This window comes from Daucus carota, chromosome 3, assembly GCF_001625215.2.
Source record: "Daucus carota subsp. sativus chromosome 3, DH1 v3.0, whole genome shotgun sequence".
Classification (NCBI taxonomy): Eukaryota; Viridiplantae; Streptophyta; class Magnoliopsida; order Apiales; family Apiaceae; genus Daucus; species Daucus carota.
Window position 1 is genome coordinate 14,067,751 of NC_030383.2, and position 16,883 is coordinate 14,084,633.

Here is a 16,883-nt window from a genome sequence, read left to right on the forward strand (position 1 = left end):
ACTATCTCATTATTGCTAACATTGAAGAAATTTCTGAGTTGGAGCTGGAGCTGGATGATCTTCAAGAAGTAAGAGGAATAGAAGCAACTTCAAAGTTACCTGAAAGATTGGTATTCTCTTACAAAAACAAAGGTGATGTCATCTGGCCTCTTCACAGAGTTCTGAATTCTGAGGGATTCAGTTCTCTAACAAAAATATATGGATCTATAAAGAGGACTGGAGGATTTACACCACCTGCAAAGCAAATGGTACTAAAGAGAATCCTTGAGATCAGGAAGGAATGGAACTCAGATGCTAGCTTACAAAGAAGGCTGAAAATTCCCTACACTGGAAAGAAAATTCATCATGAACCTACTCCAGTCATGGAATTTAGGGACAATCAAGGTGTTAGGAGATTTTTCAGACCTAAAGATCAACTCAAGGTTGCTAGCCTGAATACTCTGAAGACTCTCCAATCCAAGCTCAACAGACAAGATAGTGATGAAGAATGGTTCTACAGGATCTTTCAGAAACAGATCAATATTCTTGAAGAAAAACTTAAGTCCAGAAGAAGAAGATCTTCTAGGAACAAGTAACTGCTCAGTCTAGAGGAGCATAATTATCTGTAAACTTTTCTAACTCTTGTATTTAAATTCTGCATTTTATTTTATTAATGTTTTGTTATCATCAAGTGTAGAATTTATGTCTGCATCTTCTCCAGTCATAAATTGGGGGAGATTGTTAGGAATCAATAATTTTTGATGATAACATAAACATTTTGTAACATGTCTTACTTAGAATCTTTATCAAATTTCAGTTGTAATTGTTACATTTCTTGTCTTTGGGAATTATCAACGGATGGGTAGAATAGGATGGCTAATTGTAAATATCCAATGCCATGTAATTTTATCTAAGTGAAGGATATTCAACTGATGAGATGTAACTATTCAACTGATGAAGACTGGATGATGTTTCAACTGATGAAAATCAAGCATTCAACTGAAGACAAAGTGTTCAACGGATGATGCTGAGGAATTCAACTGATGAGACTGGAACAGCATTCAACTGATGGAGTTTGTAATTCATTCAACTGATGAGCCGGGCATTCAACTGATAAAGTCAAGAGCAGTTGAAAGCAACCAGAACTTTCAACTGATGAAGCAAAGAGCAGTTGAAAGTGACTAGAGCTTAAGTCTGACAAATCACATGGATCGAATTACACTAAAATAGACATGGAAGCCTAATTAGGAAAATAAAGAAGAAGCAGAAACATACTTATCTCATGCAGTGCAATCTGGATCAAATCAAGGTGATGGTCAAAGATGAAGACATCTCAGAAAGCATGCATAAGACAAAGTTGTGCAGCATTGTTTTTAGATTAGAGTGCATTTTGTAATCTAGCTAAAAGCTTTGTAAAACTTGGAGTATATAACCAAGTTAGTAGCATCAGTTGAACTTGTTCAAATTACTTGAGAGAAAAATCTGAGAGTTAGAACTTGTTTGAGTGATGAACCAGCAGCTGTGCGAATTGTAAACAATCCACAGATTCTTCGATATAAAATCTCACGGGTGGATCATTCAATCCACCCGTATTTTTAATACTTGGTGTTTTTCTGTTTACTGTGTTCTTAGTATATTATTCTTGAATCTTTTAAATTTGTAAAAGATTGTATTCAACCCCCCCCCCCTTCTACAATCTTTCTCTTAGTTGGTGTAAAATAACACATCTGAAGCAATTTTTGTTGGTTATACTAATAATGCTTATAGAGTTTTTGTAATTGATACTCTGTCAGTGAAAGTTAGTGTCAATGTTACATTTGATGACACTAAACTTCCAAGTATACAATCTGCTGATCCATCTGAATCTCTGAAGTTTGATAACTATCCAGATTCTGATTCAGATGATGATGTGCCACCTGAGGTTGCAACAGGTGATGACAACAATGATAATGATCCAGGCAATGGTGGAGGAAATGGCAATAATGCTGGAGATTCCACTGATGCTAGTGGTGGATCATCAAGTCAACCTGGCAACAACTCAGGGGGAGCTGGTGGATCAACTAGTCATGCACATCAGCCTAATGATAATACTGCTGAATCATCAAGGACACAACTTCCAAGGGAAAGGATTTGGAGCAGAAATCATCCCTTTGATCTGATTATTGGTGATCCTGATGTTGGTGTAAGGACTAGAAGTGCTACATCCAACGAATGTTTATTTTCTGGATTTCTATCTCAACTAGAACCAAAGAAAATAGATGAAGCACTTGCTGATCCTGATTGGGTTCTTGCCATGCAAGAAGAACTCAATCAATTTGAGAGACAAGAAGTCTGGGCCCTGGTTCCAAGACCAAAAGGAAAGTCTACAATTGGAGCTAGATGGGTCTTCCGTAACAAGTTAGATGGTGATGGCATTGTTGTAAGAAACAAAGCCAGACTGGTTGCAAAAGGTTATTCTCAGGAAGAAGGAATTGATTACGATGAAACCTATGCTCCAGTTGCTCGTCTTGAAGCCATCAGAATATTTCTTGCATTTGCTGCACACTCCAACTTCAAGGTTTATCAGATGGATGTGAAAAGTGCATTTCTGAATGGAAAGTTAGAAGAAGAAGTATATCTGGAACAGCCCCCTGGCTTTGAAAATCCAGAGTTTGCTGACTTTGTGTACTTCTTATTCAAAGCTATCTATGGGCTCAAGCAGTCACCAAGGACATGGTATGACACCCTCTCTGAATTTTTAATTGAAAATAAATTTACTAGAGGTGTCATAGACAAAACTCTCTTTTACAAATTGCATGATAATGATATGATATTTGTTCAAATATATGTTGATGATATTATATTTGGTTCTACTAACGATAACTTGTGCAAGAAGTTTGCTAAGTTAATGCAGAGTAATTATGAGATGAGTATGATGGGTGAACTGTCCTACTTCCTTGGTCTTCAAGTAAGCCAAAAGGAAGATGGAATATTCATTTGCCAATCAAAGTATGTCAGAGATCTTCTAAGAAAGTACAATCTAGAAGACTCTTCTCCGGCAAAGACACCCATGGCCACTGCCACAAAGCTTGACCAGGATAAATCTGGTAAGAAAGTTGATATTACAAGCTATCGAGGTATGATTGGTTCATTACTTTATCTTACTGCAAGTAGACCAGATATCATGTTTGCAACATGTTTATGTGCTAGGTTTCAGGCTGATCCTAAGGAATCACATCTTATAGCCATCAAAAGAATCTTTAGATATCTTAAGGGTACACCTGGTTTAGGTATTTGGTACCCTAAGAATACTGGTTTTGACTTAACCGGCTATACAGATTCTGATTATGCAGGTTGCAGGATTGATAGAAAGAGTACGTCTGGAAGCTGTCAATTTCTAGGACGTCGATTGGTTTCCTGGTACAGCAAGAAGCAACACTCAGTGTCCACTTCTACTGCTGAAGCTGAATACATAGCTGCTGGCAGTTGCTGTGCTCAGATTCTCTGGATCAGGAATCAATTAAATGATTATGGTATTTCTGTCGACAAAATTCCTATATTTTGTGACAACACCAGTGCCATAGCCATTTCAAACAATCCAGTGCAACACTCTAGGACCAAGCACATAGATATCAGGTATCATTTCATTCGAGAACATGCCATGAATGGAACTGTGGTGTTACATTTTGTGCCCACGGCTGATCAAATTGCTGACATCTTCACTAAACCACTTGATGAATCCACTTTCTCTAAGTTGGTTTGTGAGCTAGGGATGTTAAATATGCCATGATTCTCTTTGTATATATTATATATTTGTTTTATGTATTATTAAATATTTTTGTGAATTTTCTATGTAATTATATATATTTTATTAGATTTTATATAATTGTTTGTAAATTATCTGATAATTTTCTGTGTAATTATGCATGTTCATATTTGTCTCTGTTAATTTTCTAAGTGCTGCACACTCCCCTGTATTATTTTTCAAGCATTTAGATAATTATTTGTGTCTATTTTGTATTTTTCAAAATTAATTAAGCATAAATATTAGTTTTTAAGTTAATTCATTTTAATGAATTAAAGTTAAATTCATAAATATTTATATTTAATTAAAGTTGAATTTTACAAAATATTTGTGTAATATTTTAGATATTATTTGTATTAGGTTTTTGATTTTATGTGTAAAAAGGTTTTACTTCAAAAGAAAATCAAAAATCATAATATTTATATTTCTTTTCTGTTTTTATTTTTTTTAAACTCGGTATGACATTGTTCAGAATGTCATACCGTGTGCTTTTTTTTCCTGTTTAATTATTGTCGGTATGACAAACCTTTTGTTTGTCATATTGAAGTAATTTAGTGTGTTTTACACGCTTTAAAAACTCGGCATGACAATGTAAAACATTGTCATACCGAGGTAATTCACCTACCACTCGTCTGTTTTAATCCTCGGTATGACAATACAAGCAATTGTCATACCGAAAATTCAAAACCCCCCATGACAACACCCTCCTTTGTCATACTCGCCCTTTCTCTCATATATATACACACAGCCGCGATACATACACTCCATTGTTATTCTTCGAGTTTTTTTTCAAGTTTTTTGTGTAAAAACTTGCTGGTTTTGTGATTTTCAAGCACTACTCGCTTGCTGGTTACCATTTAATCAAGTTCTAAGCCGTTATACTGCCAAATTTTTCTTGAAAATCAAACCCTTGTTCGAAATTTCGAGGCTGTTTTATGCGATTTCTTGCTCGATTTTTGACTCTAAATCCTTGCTAAGATCATCTTCTGTGGTTTCCTTCTACATTTCGAAGTGTTTAACAGATTTGGAGGTTGGGGCTTTTCGATTTATAGTTCGAATTTTGAAGGGTTTTCCGAGAATATTAGGACTTGTTTGGATTATTGGTGAACTTTGGGACTTTGTTGGATTTTGTGGAATTAAATTGGTCATTTACAATTTAATTAATTTTTAATTCGAGTTTATTCAATTAATTCGAATTATTAATTAATTGGTTAATTGTTATTTAATTATTAATTGAAATTTACGAGAAATTTGAGAATTAACATTTTATTTGAAAAATTCTCGTTTAATTCAATTTTTAATTATAAAAATGGCTGGCCAATTTGTTATCGGTGAGACCAACTACAACGGGTATTTGGACCCTGATTCCAGCTTAGAGAGATTCAGACCTTGGGTGAGGTTCCTGAATAGTCAAAGTTTAGTCAGCACGGCCATCACTGCTCATGCTGATTTACAGATTCGACCACTCCAAGACTTCTACTCCTCTGCACTCAATACCACTCTCTTGGACAGCTACAGGGTTTCGGGAAATATTACAGGAGGTCGGAGCATTACCATTTCAGTTGATGATGTCAACAGGATTCTTGGGTTTCCACGAAACAACTTTGCTGAGATTCCGACAGATGCTGAAATTACTCAATTCTTTCAGACCATTCTTTATCAGGGAGAGATACATCTACCAAGGATGCTGAAAGGGAACTTGAAACCTGAGTGGGATTTATTCTTCGATACACTGGCAAAGGTCTTTTCCCCAACCACTCGAAGTAACTTCAATATCATATCCTCCCTTCTTCAAATCATTGGATTCTGCATTGTTTCACAATCGACGAATCAACTTTGGCAAGTTGATTCTTCAGTCGATTCTAAAGAAGTTGGGACCACTCAGTAGTCGATCAGTTGCACAGAATCCCAGGGTTGTCTGTTTTTACCCTCGGTTCTTAATGCTGTTTTTAATGATAAGATGACGGACGCTGAGAAGAATTCATACTTCAACTCTCCAATTGCACCAACTCAGCGTGTCTGTACGAAGTTGATGAAAGCTCTCACAAACAAAAGAAAATATGAGAATCTTCCACTCATAGTGACTCCATACCTGATGGAGCAGATCAATGTTCAGCCACAACAACTTCATCAATTCCAAGTGGCTCAACCTCAACAGCAACAGCCTCAACAAGCTCAACCAGAACAACAGCAACCACAACAACCAGAACCACTTCAAATACAACAACCAGAACAACACCAATCACCACACCAATCACCATATCAATCACCACATCAATCCCCATACCAATCACCACACCATTCCCCTCAACATCAAACACATCAATCACAATCATTTGAAGACGAACCTCAGGAATACAACTTCTTCGAAGCTCAACCGTCTTCATCTGAACCTCTACCACAACAACAACACACCCACTATATACCACAAACACAATCAACCTCCCAACCTTTACCTGCTGACTCAACATCAAATCCAGAGTTGCAGTCCTTTCGACAGGACCTACAGGTAGCTCAGGTACTTTCTGACTTCTCATCTAATTTTAATGTTGATGTATCAGATTTTGTTGGTGACCTTGATTTTGTTTTCCAGACTACCAGCAATGAACCTGACAACACACATGTTCATATCCAAGCTGACGAATTCATTCAACCAACTCTTTCTTCTGCAAACACTGCAATCAACACTACTACTCAACCCCTTCGTAAGGTTGCCAGAAAGAGAAGCTCAAGCAGTTTGACGAGTCAACCCGCAGCTCTGTCTTCCTTTAAGAAGCCTAGGTTGGAAGCCCTGGAGACAACTGCAGCCTCATCCTTGCCTTCCCAAAAAGGCTTGGACTTGGAACAGGCAATGAAACAGTCTCTGGACTCATTCTCTCAACAGAATGAAGCCATTGAAGTTGACCGCTCTGCCACGGTACCCTGTACAGAGTCAAGCACTGCGCTAGCACTCACGCTAGTGCAAGACCAAACAAATACACAGGTTACTATGTTTACTGATTGCACAGATTTTCAAAACCAATTTATCATGTATGAAAACTTTTCTGATCAAACTTTCTTTTCTGATCAGGCAGTACTTGGCAATGTGCAAGTAAACTTGCCCTCACAGGCTTCCGGAGGACAATTTGTTCCTCCACTACCTTTGAACCCATCTCAGGGGGCATTGGTAGTTTATACAGGTACAGCTGGAAGAGTGCAAACAATGAGTGATGAAAGGCAAACACCGAGCGATACACATGCACGTGAGGCTAGTGAAACAGCTATGAGTGTACGTGAGGTGAGTGCACACACTGACCCGGCTCTGTTTGAGGAACAAATGTCTAAGCTTAGAGCTGAATTAGCCCGGATGATAGCTGAAAATGAGAGGCTAAAGGGTGCACAGTTGGTGACCCTAGAGAAGAAAGCTGATGAAAGGCCATCCAGTTCTTCCAAGGATGAGCTTAAAGGAGAAATTCATGAGTTGACTGTCGAGATGAGATCTAATCATGCACTGTATATGTCAAAATTTGATGATATCGACAGAAAGCTGGATCAACTCCTAAAGAACTCAAAGTCAGATGCTGATACCTCCAGAGAGGATCCCTCAACTAAGGGGGAGAATAGAGGAGATAAAGGAGAGGGAGACAAAGGTGACAGGGATGACAAGGGAAATAGTTCAAATCAAAGCAACAAAGGCAATACTTCTGAATCTGCTCCTGACAATTCTGAAAAGTCAAAAGGCAAAGAACCGTTACATCAATCTGATGATGTCTTCAATTCTGATAATTATGATGACTTTCCACAAGACATGGATGATGATGACGTCTTCGATGCTACATACCGTCAAGCAGAGGAAGAAGGCAAATTTGAGGAGAACTATTTATTCCAAGATGAAGAACCTGTTGATCCTGAACACGAAGAAAATGTCTGGAAGTTTAAAGCTGAGAATGAAGCTAGGAAGCGTAAGCTTCGAGATTACCAGAAACTTCTAGAGGACAAGTTGATAACTGAAGAGCAAATCAAGATAGAGAAACAGAAAATCTATGATGCTGCGTGCAAGCAGAAGAATCTTGATATAAAAAGGAAAGTTGGAAAAAGCTGGGACATCGCAAAGAGGATTTTCAATGGACCTCAAAGGGAGCCTTTCAATGACAGAAAGTTCTTATCTCTGATCTACGATCTTCGAGAGGTAAACCCTGACGAGGATATCTTTATGCATGCCTTCGCTTTAGAAATTGATTACTTGACTGTTGGAGTCAATAACTTGCTAGAACAGTGGGAGCTGATTGTATATACACAGAGAAATGGTTCATTCAGATTATCTGTTGAATTTCTCAAATCATTCTCTGTGTCTGAGCTCTGGGTACTTCGCAATAAGGTAAAGCGATGCTCCAACCTGAACGAACTCCTTCGTGATAAGCTGTTGGATTGTGCTGTCTTCAACAGTCCACAAATTGTCAAGAATCCATATTGTGTAAAGTTCGTTCACAAGGAGCTCTTAAGCACTGTCTATCTGAATGAAGAGGCTTTATCAAAGTATCCTGCTAAGCAACTGGCTCTAGCATCCACTCTACTTCGAACCAAGGGCTTCGCTTCTAAAGCCAAGTCTGATGCTGATGATGTGATTCTAGCTTACTGCACCCGAAGGAATATTTCTCAATATTTCCGGAGGATGAAGAATGTTACAAAGGCTCAGCCATCGGACTTCCAGGAAGACCCTGTAGAGATGGAAGTGTTACATCAACTGGCTCTGGCACGGGAACGTAAGAAGCGTGGTGAGTCCACTACATCAGAAGTGCCAACCAGAGAAGAACCATCAACTCCTGTCCTTCACAGTTCAGATATCGAAGAAGGAGAAGTTTATCTTTAGATTTGATAAGGAATTTGTAATATATGTTCAGTAAGAACATCCTTATGTGATCTAATGTACTTGTTTGAATTCTGGTGAATGTTTAATGAAATACCAGAAACTTTTTGCTATTTACAATTCATGTTTAATCCTTTGTCTTATCAGTTAGTTGAGTTATCCTCTCGATAATTTGCATGTTATGTTAACAAACAAATAGGGGGAGATTGAAAGGCATATGTTTAGCCTATTTGTATTTAAGAGTATCAACTCAACTCTGATAAGAAAGAAAGTAAATTAGCAAGCACTATTGAAGGAATCCGTACGAAGAACGTCAAGTGATTTATTAAAATCATATGTCTGAAGAATTTCAGGATGCTGCTGCACACCACTGAAAGAAGTTCATTTATATGTTCAAGCCTCAGTGTACAAATAATATTTTGTAGCACGTCCAGAAGTCCAGAAGGTATAAAGTTTTAATACTTTATTTATTCAGAAGATTCCAAACTATTTCTACTTATGAAGAAGAACTACGAAGACAAAGACTCGATGAACAAGCCACTTCACAAATGTTTAATTGATAAAGAATATTTGATTCAGCTAGATACAGATGAACCAGACAGTACATTTGTGTGTCAGCTACTCAGATTAAATATTCTGCATCAACAATAGGTGGTCGTTCAATCAAGACAAAGAATCAGATCTTTTAAAAGGAAGTCAGAAGACCTGCTGCTGAAGAAGTGCTCAATATAATTATTCTTTTAATTAATTCACATCTCAAAATAATTATATAAGTTATGTAATTTATTTATTAAATTAATTCACACTCGAATTAATTTAATTTATGAATTTATATAATTAATATAATTAAGTGGATAATTATTGGATTAATTATATAAGAAAAATCATTGTTTATATACTTTTTGGGCACGGTATGACAATCTAAGGGATTGTCATACCGCACCATGACTTGTGCCTATGTCAGACGGCATGACAAACCATTTGGTTTGTCATACCGAATGATTAAGGCATGACAATGGTGATTGTCATACCGAAATCACAAGGTATGACAATCCCTTGGATTGTCATACCGTTTGTCATACCACATGAAGACTTAGCCTCCAAGGTTTGATTGTCATACCTTCCCACTGATTGTCATACCGTTTGTCATACGGATGTCATACCTATTCAAAATCAGCATGACAATGCTTGTAATTGTCATACCTTCCCTTGTATTGTCATTCTGATTGTCATACCTTCCCTTAGATTGTCATACCTTCTCATTTGTGCCATGACAATGCTTCTAATTGTCATACCTTTTGTCATAGCACTTGTGTAATTGTCATAGAGCTTCCTAAGGGTTGTCATGCCTAGCTTTGTCATATTAGTTCAATGGTTTGCCTATAAATATGGCTTCACCACTTCATTTGTTCAATGTTCATTGCATTGTAAAGCTTTCAAGTTGTGCTAAACTTGCTTTTGTTTAATCCACAGTTTTCTGTGCTTTGATCACTCGGTTGTTTTAATCCGCTAAGTTAGAATACTTCCTGTCAAATTTATTCTACGAACTAGTGGACTTTAAATCGAACCATATTAATTATATAACGACTTAAAAATTGTTATATTAATTAATTTAAATCTGATTAACAAGTTAAACTCCAATCAGATTATTCCGCCGCGATTATTTTGTGACGATTGTATTCAACCCCCCCTTCTACAATCGTATCTGGACCTAACAATAAAACAATATGACCCTGTTTGTTTGCATCCCTTTTTGTGATATAGGCACCGCACACTCCTCTGTCACGTGTGGTACTGCGGCCAAGCATGTTAGGAAATCAGGATCAGGTTTGCAGTTTTGTAATTGTTGTGTGCCGCCTTCACCTTAATAATTAAGTCAGTGTATATAATTATTATTTAAGTCAGCGTATACAATCTAATTGTTTTATTTTTCATGACAAAAACCTTAGGAATTTCTTCATTGGGCGCTGTTAATTTGCCTGCCAGAGTGGTTCCTGACACACCAATGTCGTCTACAGGTAGTCCGCTTTAAAAAATTAAAAGCTTTCCTGTGTAAATGTGTCTTTTTGTGACAAATACACTATCTGTTATACCCTTAAATAAAAAGGATTAGAATTATATTTGCTTTATTGTAGACCTCTCTCCATAACTTACCAACACTAGGCAATAAATTTATTTTCAGAACCACTATATATTCCTTCCAATCACCTATACTTCACCTATATTTCATCAATTGGATTAGTGTAGTAAAATTAACAAAATGATCATGATCGCACGGTATGAGTTCCTGTGGTTAATGGATATTCCTTTTAATTGTGTTATCATGGTCAGGGTGCGGACATTGGATATTCCTTTTACTTCTTTTATCACGGTAAGGGCCTCGCTAAACTTGCAGACTATTAACAACAATTAACTTTTGTGTCTAGGCCAGTAGGAAAGGGAGATCAACCTTCATAGACAGGGGACCAGAAGCCATACATTAAGTCACATCCTCTTCAATCTAATGGCTCTGATAAGAAGTTGCAATGTGGCTGGAAGCACTCCATGGAGAAAACTAACAAAGTTCTGGCACTTGCTCTATAGTGGAAGAGCATGATGCAAGTGTGGACATCTGGAGTCTTGGTGTACTGCGCTATGAGCTCCTTTATGGTGGCCCTCCGTTTGAGCAAAAGAACAATCAGATATCATCGTGACAGTTGTGTAGTTTGTAATCTAACTGTTTTGTACTTGAGCAATTGCATATATATATATATATATATATATATATATATATATATATATATATATATATATATATATATATATATATATATATATATATATTAGTTTATAGGGAATATGAATAATTAGATACAATGAGTACCTGTTGTAATTACATATTGATGAGCTGATGGAATTGCTAATACTAAATAGAGATGAAATGCTGAAGTTAGTCTCTGGATATTTTGTAGGTGAAAGTAGTGAGAGATGCTATGACTTTGATGGTGGAAGCTTGAAGATAGATTCCAGATGCACTTATTAGGTTTCAACACTTTCGGAGTCTCAATCTTCTTCGAAAGGTATTGCCTTTCCTTTTTTTTTTATCTGTAATTAGTAAATTATATACTCCCTCCGTCCCTCTCATTTCTTTACAGTTACTATTTTGGGATGTCCCTCTCATTTCTTTACGTTACCATAAATAGTAAGTTTTTTCATCATTACACCCACTATCTTCTCCCACTATCTCATATTTAACAATAAAAACTACTATTACACCCACTACTTTCCTCCACTATCTCAAATCTATTATTAAATATTGATGGGTCCCACCACTTTACTCACTTTTCACCTAACTTTACTCATTTTTCATACATTGTCTTGGTCTCCGTGTCCCCCTCCAATGTAAACAATTGAGGGGGACGGAGGGAGTAATATATAATGAATAAAAAGATTTATATAGTTTGATGTCTACTGCACACTGAATTTGAGCTACTGCTGCTATCCTTTCAATATAGAAATCTGATTCAATAATATACTGCAAATGTGCAAATATAGAAGCCTAATTTAGCAATCCACTTTGTTTGATTAACTTCAGTTAAAATTCTCAACCTTGAAAATATGCCTTCCAATAGAAGTAACTATGATCCCCTGTATATCATTGCAACAACATGAAAGTCAAATCATATTTTTAGCTTCAACTCCTTTTTTTGACTTCATTTTGGCAATTACTTGCGGATCATATTTTTTGTGCTTGGCTTAGTAGTGATTTCAAAGTAAAATCTCTGAATTTTAGTTTGAATTAGATGGAATAATTCATTTTCAATGTTTTGTATCCAATTAGTGAGAAAACTTGAAAAACTGAAGAAAACTAAAATATTTGACATTATGTGTTTTGGTATTGTTTAGGCAGGGTTTGTATGCTGAATCTGAAGTAGAAAGTTTTAAATAATCACCCAAAGTTGAAGCTCTGCTACAAGTACATGAAGGAAGGTGTCTTCATTCTGTATGAGCCGTATCTGGATAAGTTTGCTTTAAAGCGTATAGAAGCAATATGCCACTGATGTATGATGATGCTTGATGTGTGATGATGCTTAATGCATAGAAGCAGTATCAAAGTATCACTTACCAGGGATCGAGACAAAGATGCTTGCATGGAAACTAAGTAGCAATTAATTAAAAGAAAATCAATTATTGTCCTCTTGAAAAAGATGTTTTTGTAGCAAAAGTGGATTTGTATCACCCTCCCTGTCAGATACTTTTGAATGGAGCATGCAACTATAATGTAACTATAGATAATTATAGATGTCTCTTTCTTAATGTATTTGCCTTCCGAAAATGTGAATTCTGGATCCTAAAACCTGTAAATCCCAATCTTTCTTCTCTGTAAACGCTAAAATTCACACTTATGCAAACTCCTCACACACTCAGGCCCTCATTCATGAAACACGCAAATGACTTGACCCACGACTTCGCATTCTCTATATTTCTAATAAGCTACAGACTTCTAAACATTGGTTCACAGTGTTAATAAATTTGAAAGTTTGGTGCGGAAAGGTTCCACAAAACAATGTCATATGACATATATCATAAGCAATGTGACCAGTTTTGGATACTTTGATCTAAAGCTTAAGCTATGATTTAAGTTATATATCACTGGTACAACTTCTGGTACAACTTCTGCCGTGATGATAGATTGTTTTTTCCATTTGTCTTGCTGCTTAAGTTCAAATGTATAGCCATAGGCACTGAAAATATGCAGTTGATTAACCTCGGTCTTTTTTTTGTTCAAGACTAATGCTTAACTTCCAATGTATAGCCAGTGATGATGTACAGGTCTGTTTGTTCAAGATATAGCATTATTATGTTACGATAGCCAACCGGTCTGCTTCAATCTATCAAGAAGGAAGGTAGGTATATTCATAACACGAGCCAGCTGAGATGAGCATGCCAAGGCTTCGGGATTAATTTGCAAGGATGATAGTAGCCTCTGAGTTCTATTGACCAAGGGGCTTTAGTATCCGTGTGCGAAGCACGGACATAAAGCTAGTTGATTTAAGTAAAATAAGAACATTAAGCAATGAATTACGAGCAAGATATATACATCAACCGCCCCCCAAAACTCGTGCCTGTACGGTCACTTTGCAAAATCAATGACTAAAACATGGCCTCGCATCTATAACAATTCAGTTGGATTTAACAAAATATCAGCACAACACAAGTCAGTTTGATGCATGGGTGAATTGACTAAACCCAAGAAACTTAGTGCCACAGTCAATCAACCTTGTGTAACTCATCTTAGTTCAGCACAAATGAACGAGAAAGATCATTGAATAAAGCAGAGGGGAATAAAAAGCCAATATTTAACAGGAAAAGATTACGCTCAGCGGCTGAAAGCTTTAAAAAATAACTAGGTGCAAGTTGAGGTGGTCGTGTGTTGCCAGAAACTGAATGCACATCAAAAGCATGACATATTGACATAGCTCACCAGTGAAAATAAAACACAGGAGTTCATTGCAATTAAGCAAAATAGAGTAGTGGAGTATCAAGGCCTGTGTAGGTAAACTGTGAAGTCGACAAATTACTATAACTGATGTTCATCACGGCTTGAAAAATGCATCGCAGAGTCATGTAAAAATTAAGAATAAAGATTAAAATGATACAATCACAAGCCTACTGCACGGCCCTCATGTTTTGTTGAAGCTACATATCTTTAAAATGGAATCGATCAGAAGGATTCGTGTTACTGTAATGGCGAATAATGTAGGACACAAGTTATGGAATACTATGAAAGGAAGAGCAAGAGCTTATACCAAAGTCAAAGCAATAGAAATTTTTTTTAAAGAAAACCCAGGCTTCAACAAGAAATAAACAATGAGTTTCCGTCTAAAAACAAGAACACAACTTGCAAAGAATATAAAAAAAGAAAGAGGAGCAAATTGAGGATATTGAAAGCTTAGCATGTAAATTCACTTGTGCTAATTCCTCAAAGTCTACCACTATCAAGTATTTTCTGATAGGCGACATATTTGGTTTGGTGTTCGCTATAAAGTTGGTCCACAATTGATGGTTTACAACAGATAGGACAATTGCTTAAGCAACCAGGTCCGCAAAAGCAGCCAAGTCAAATGCAACGTGACGTGCCACAAAACTCAAGGTACACAAACCTATTTAAAGGAGAGCGGCAACTGTCTGCCGCAGGAAAAAGTTTAATTTAGCATAAAGGAAAAACAGATAGGAACTTGGGAATTCTCTAAACATCACAAGATAAAAAATTTACAGCAACAAAGTTGCAGTTCAGACAAATTCATGCCAACTGCCAAGGAAACAGCAAGAAGAAAAATCTAGAAGGCTTGCCGTGGAGAGAAGCACCAAGCATACAAGTACTGATGAAGGTGTGTATAAGTATTTGCGAAGAAGATAGCTCATATAAATATTCTAGGAGGTTGGCCACATATAGTTATAAGAAATTGGGGGAAAAAATCTACAAGTCTAATGATTCTGTAAGTGACCATTACCAGGGACGGAACCAGGAAAAAATTTTGGAGAGGCGAATTTTTTTTATGCAAAAAAATACATTCCGACAATCTAGATTTTATTGACAAGTTCATGTATTTGTATGGACAAAATCCAAATTCACATGAGATTTCTATATATATTTGAAAGGACCAGCAAGATTTGTTAGTTTGTGGGGGACCAAATGAACTCTATAATCAATCTCTATACTCAAAATTGAATAAATACAGGCTTTTTGGAAGATTTTTTGGGGGACCGAATGGCTATATAATCAGTTTTTATACTCAAAATAGAATCAATTCAAGCTCTTAGGGGAGGTTTTGGGGGGAGCATGGCCACCACATGCTCCCCCTTGATTCCGTCCCTGACCATTACCATGAATAAACTAAGAGTTTAAATTCTGAAAATCAATTATGTGAAAAAGTAAGATCTATGATCTCGTATTGGGGTTACATTATAAGTTCTGTTTTGTCAAAATTTATATACCAATTTACAATTTGTTGTTCCCCCTCGGCCTCCCTCCATTTGCATTATAGTTTGACTAGCGAAAATTTTATCCCATAACTTATGTTCATTTTTTGAGTTAATAAAATCTACCTGCATCAACTACAAAAGTGTAAAGCTCAGATTTTGTTAAGGGACAATAATTTAAAGCAATACAGTGACTGACATCCTGGGCAAGGGGTTGCGAAGACTGTAATAGCAGAAAAGCAGTAACTTTACTCCTAGACAAGCACCTTTTGTTCTTAAACTTGTATCCATAAGTCAAACAGAAGCACAATGACTACATAAATAAGTAAATACTTGAAAAAGACAAAAAGGAAAACAGCATTACTAATGTCACATACATGGGGGGGAAAACTAGCATTGAGGGGAGCTCGAAACCTACAATGCAAAGCCCTTCAAGTAGTCAGGATCACGTTTAGCACGTTCCTGAAACTTCTTAAACCATCTATCAAGTATATCCATAGGCACAATCAACTTACTCCCATCAACCCCACAAAACGACTGCATAAAATTGAACAAATTCTCCCCAACTTTCATAGCCAATCGCTCAATTTTCTTATCAGCAGCCACATCGAGCGAAGGCAATGTAGCCAAATCCTGTACCGAAACCCCAATTTTGGCCGAAAGAGGCGGCGAATCAGCAGGCAGAAGCTGTAATTGTCCAGAAGGCTGAGGCCAATCGAGCGAAAGAAGAGCCGAGGGACGCGCCAGCGTAACAGCCCCACAAAACACGAAAGACGAGCCCGGAGATTGAATGTAAACAGCTAGGGCTTTATCAGGTGGAAGAGTAAAGTTATTCAACAGAAATATACAAACTTCATTTATAGAATCATAAGCCTCGCCTGCAGATAGATATAAACAACTAAATTAATCAACAGAAAGATACAGATTTTGTATGTATGTACTAGTAGTAGTTTGTAATTAGTACCCACGAAATGGTTCATGTCGAGGACCCAATGGAAAGTATCGATTTGGTTGAAAGTTGAGATGTCCATGGGGAAGCTGCGATTCGGAAAAACGACTCCAAACATGGTCGTTTTATCACTTTTCTACCAGCACCAAGGGGTTTTCAAGAAGATGAAGACTCAAATTTGGGGGTCACTTGTGTAAATATAAGCAGCTCTCCGACTAAAGAGAAGTAGAAGATTCTAGTTAATTCCTGACCTATATATTAGAGTGACATCTACATTAGTTCGCTTCCAGGTCCGAAGCCCTGTTACAATACACACATCACACTGTATGAATTTGTTCATTATATAAATATTTATTTCATTA

At 36.8% G+C, this 16,883-nt stretch overlaps 1 protein-coding gene and 1 non-coding gene across 4 annotated transcripts in view; one reads left to right on the plus strand and one right to left on the minus strand.

The window, feature by feature from the left end:
- LOC108212285 (uncharacterized) overlaps positions 1–12,709 on the plus strand; it is a 30,840-nt gene extending 18,131 nt beyond the window's left edge. The window contains exons 2-5 of one of the 3 annotated variants that reach the window (XR_010289743.1): positions 10,374–10,436; positions 10,559–11,316; positions 11,561–11,668; positions 12,495–12,709. This is a non-coding gene — a transcript (uncharacterized LOC108212285). The remainder of the gene's footprint in view (positions 1–10,373; positions 10,437–10,558; positions 11,317–11,560; positions 11,669–12,494) is intronic. The other 2 variants (XR_010289744.1, XR_010289742.1) reach the window with 2 other exon arrangements.
- Positions 12,710–15,801: 3,092 nt separating this feature from the next.
- On the minus strand, positions 15,802–16,815 carry LOC108215010 (protein OPI10 homolog). The gene is made up of 2 exons (XM_017387317.2): positions 16,537–16,815; positions 15,802–16,450 (listed from the first exon to the last, which is right to left on the minus strand). The coding sequence occupies exons 1-2, from the start codon at positions 16,637–16,639 to the stop codon at positions 15,987–15,989; spliced, it is 567 nt and encodes a 188-aa protein (XP_017242806.1). The 5' UTR covers positions 16,640–16,815; the 3' UTR covers positions 15,802–15,986.
- Positions 16,816–16,883: the final 68 nt, after the last annotated feature.

Excerpts from the sequence above, each read along its gene's own strand:
- LOC108215010 (XM_017387317.2), bottom strand. The coding sequence starts at position 16,639 with ATGTTTGGAGTCGTTTTTCCGAATCGCAGCTTCCCCATGGACATCTCA. Across the intron at positions 16,451-16,536 it reads CGACATGAACCATTTCGTGG|GCGAGGCTTATGATTCTATA; the intron begins GTACTAATTACA and ends ATCTATCTGCAG.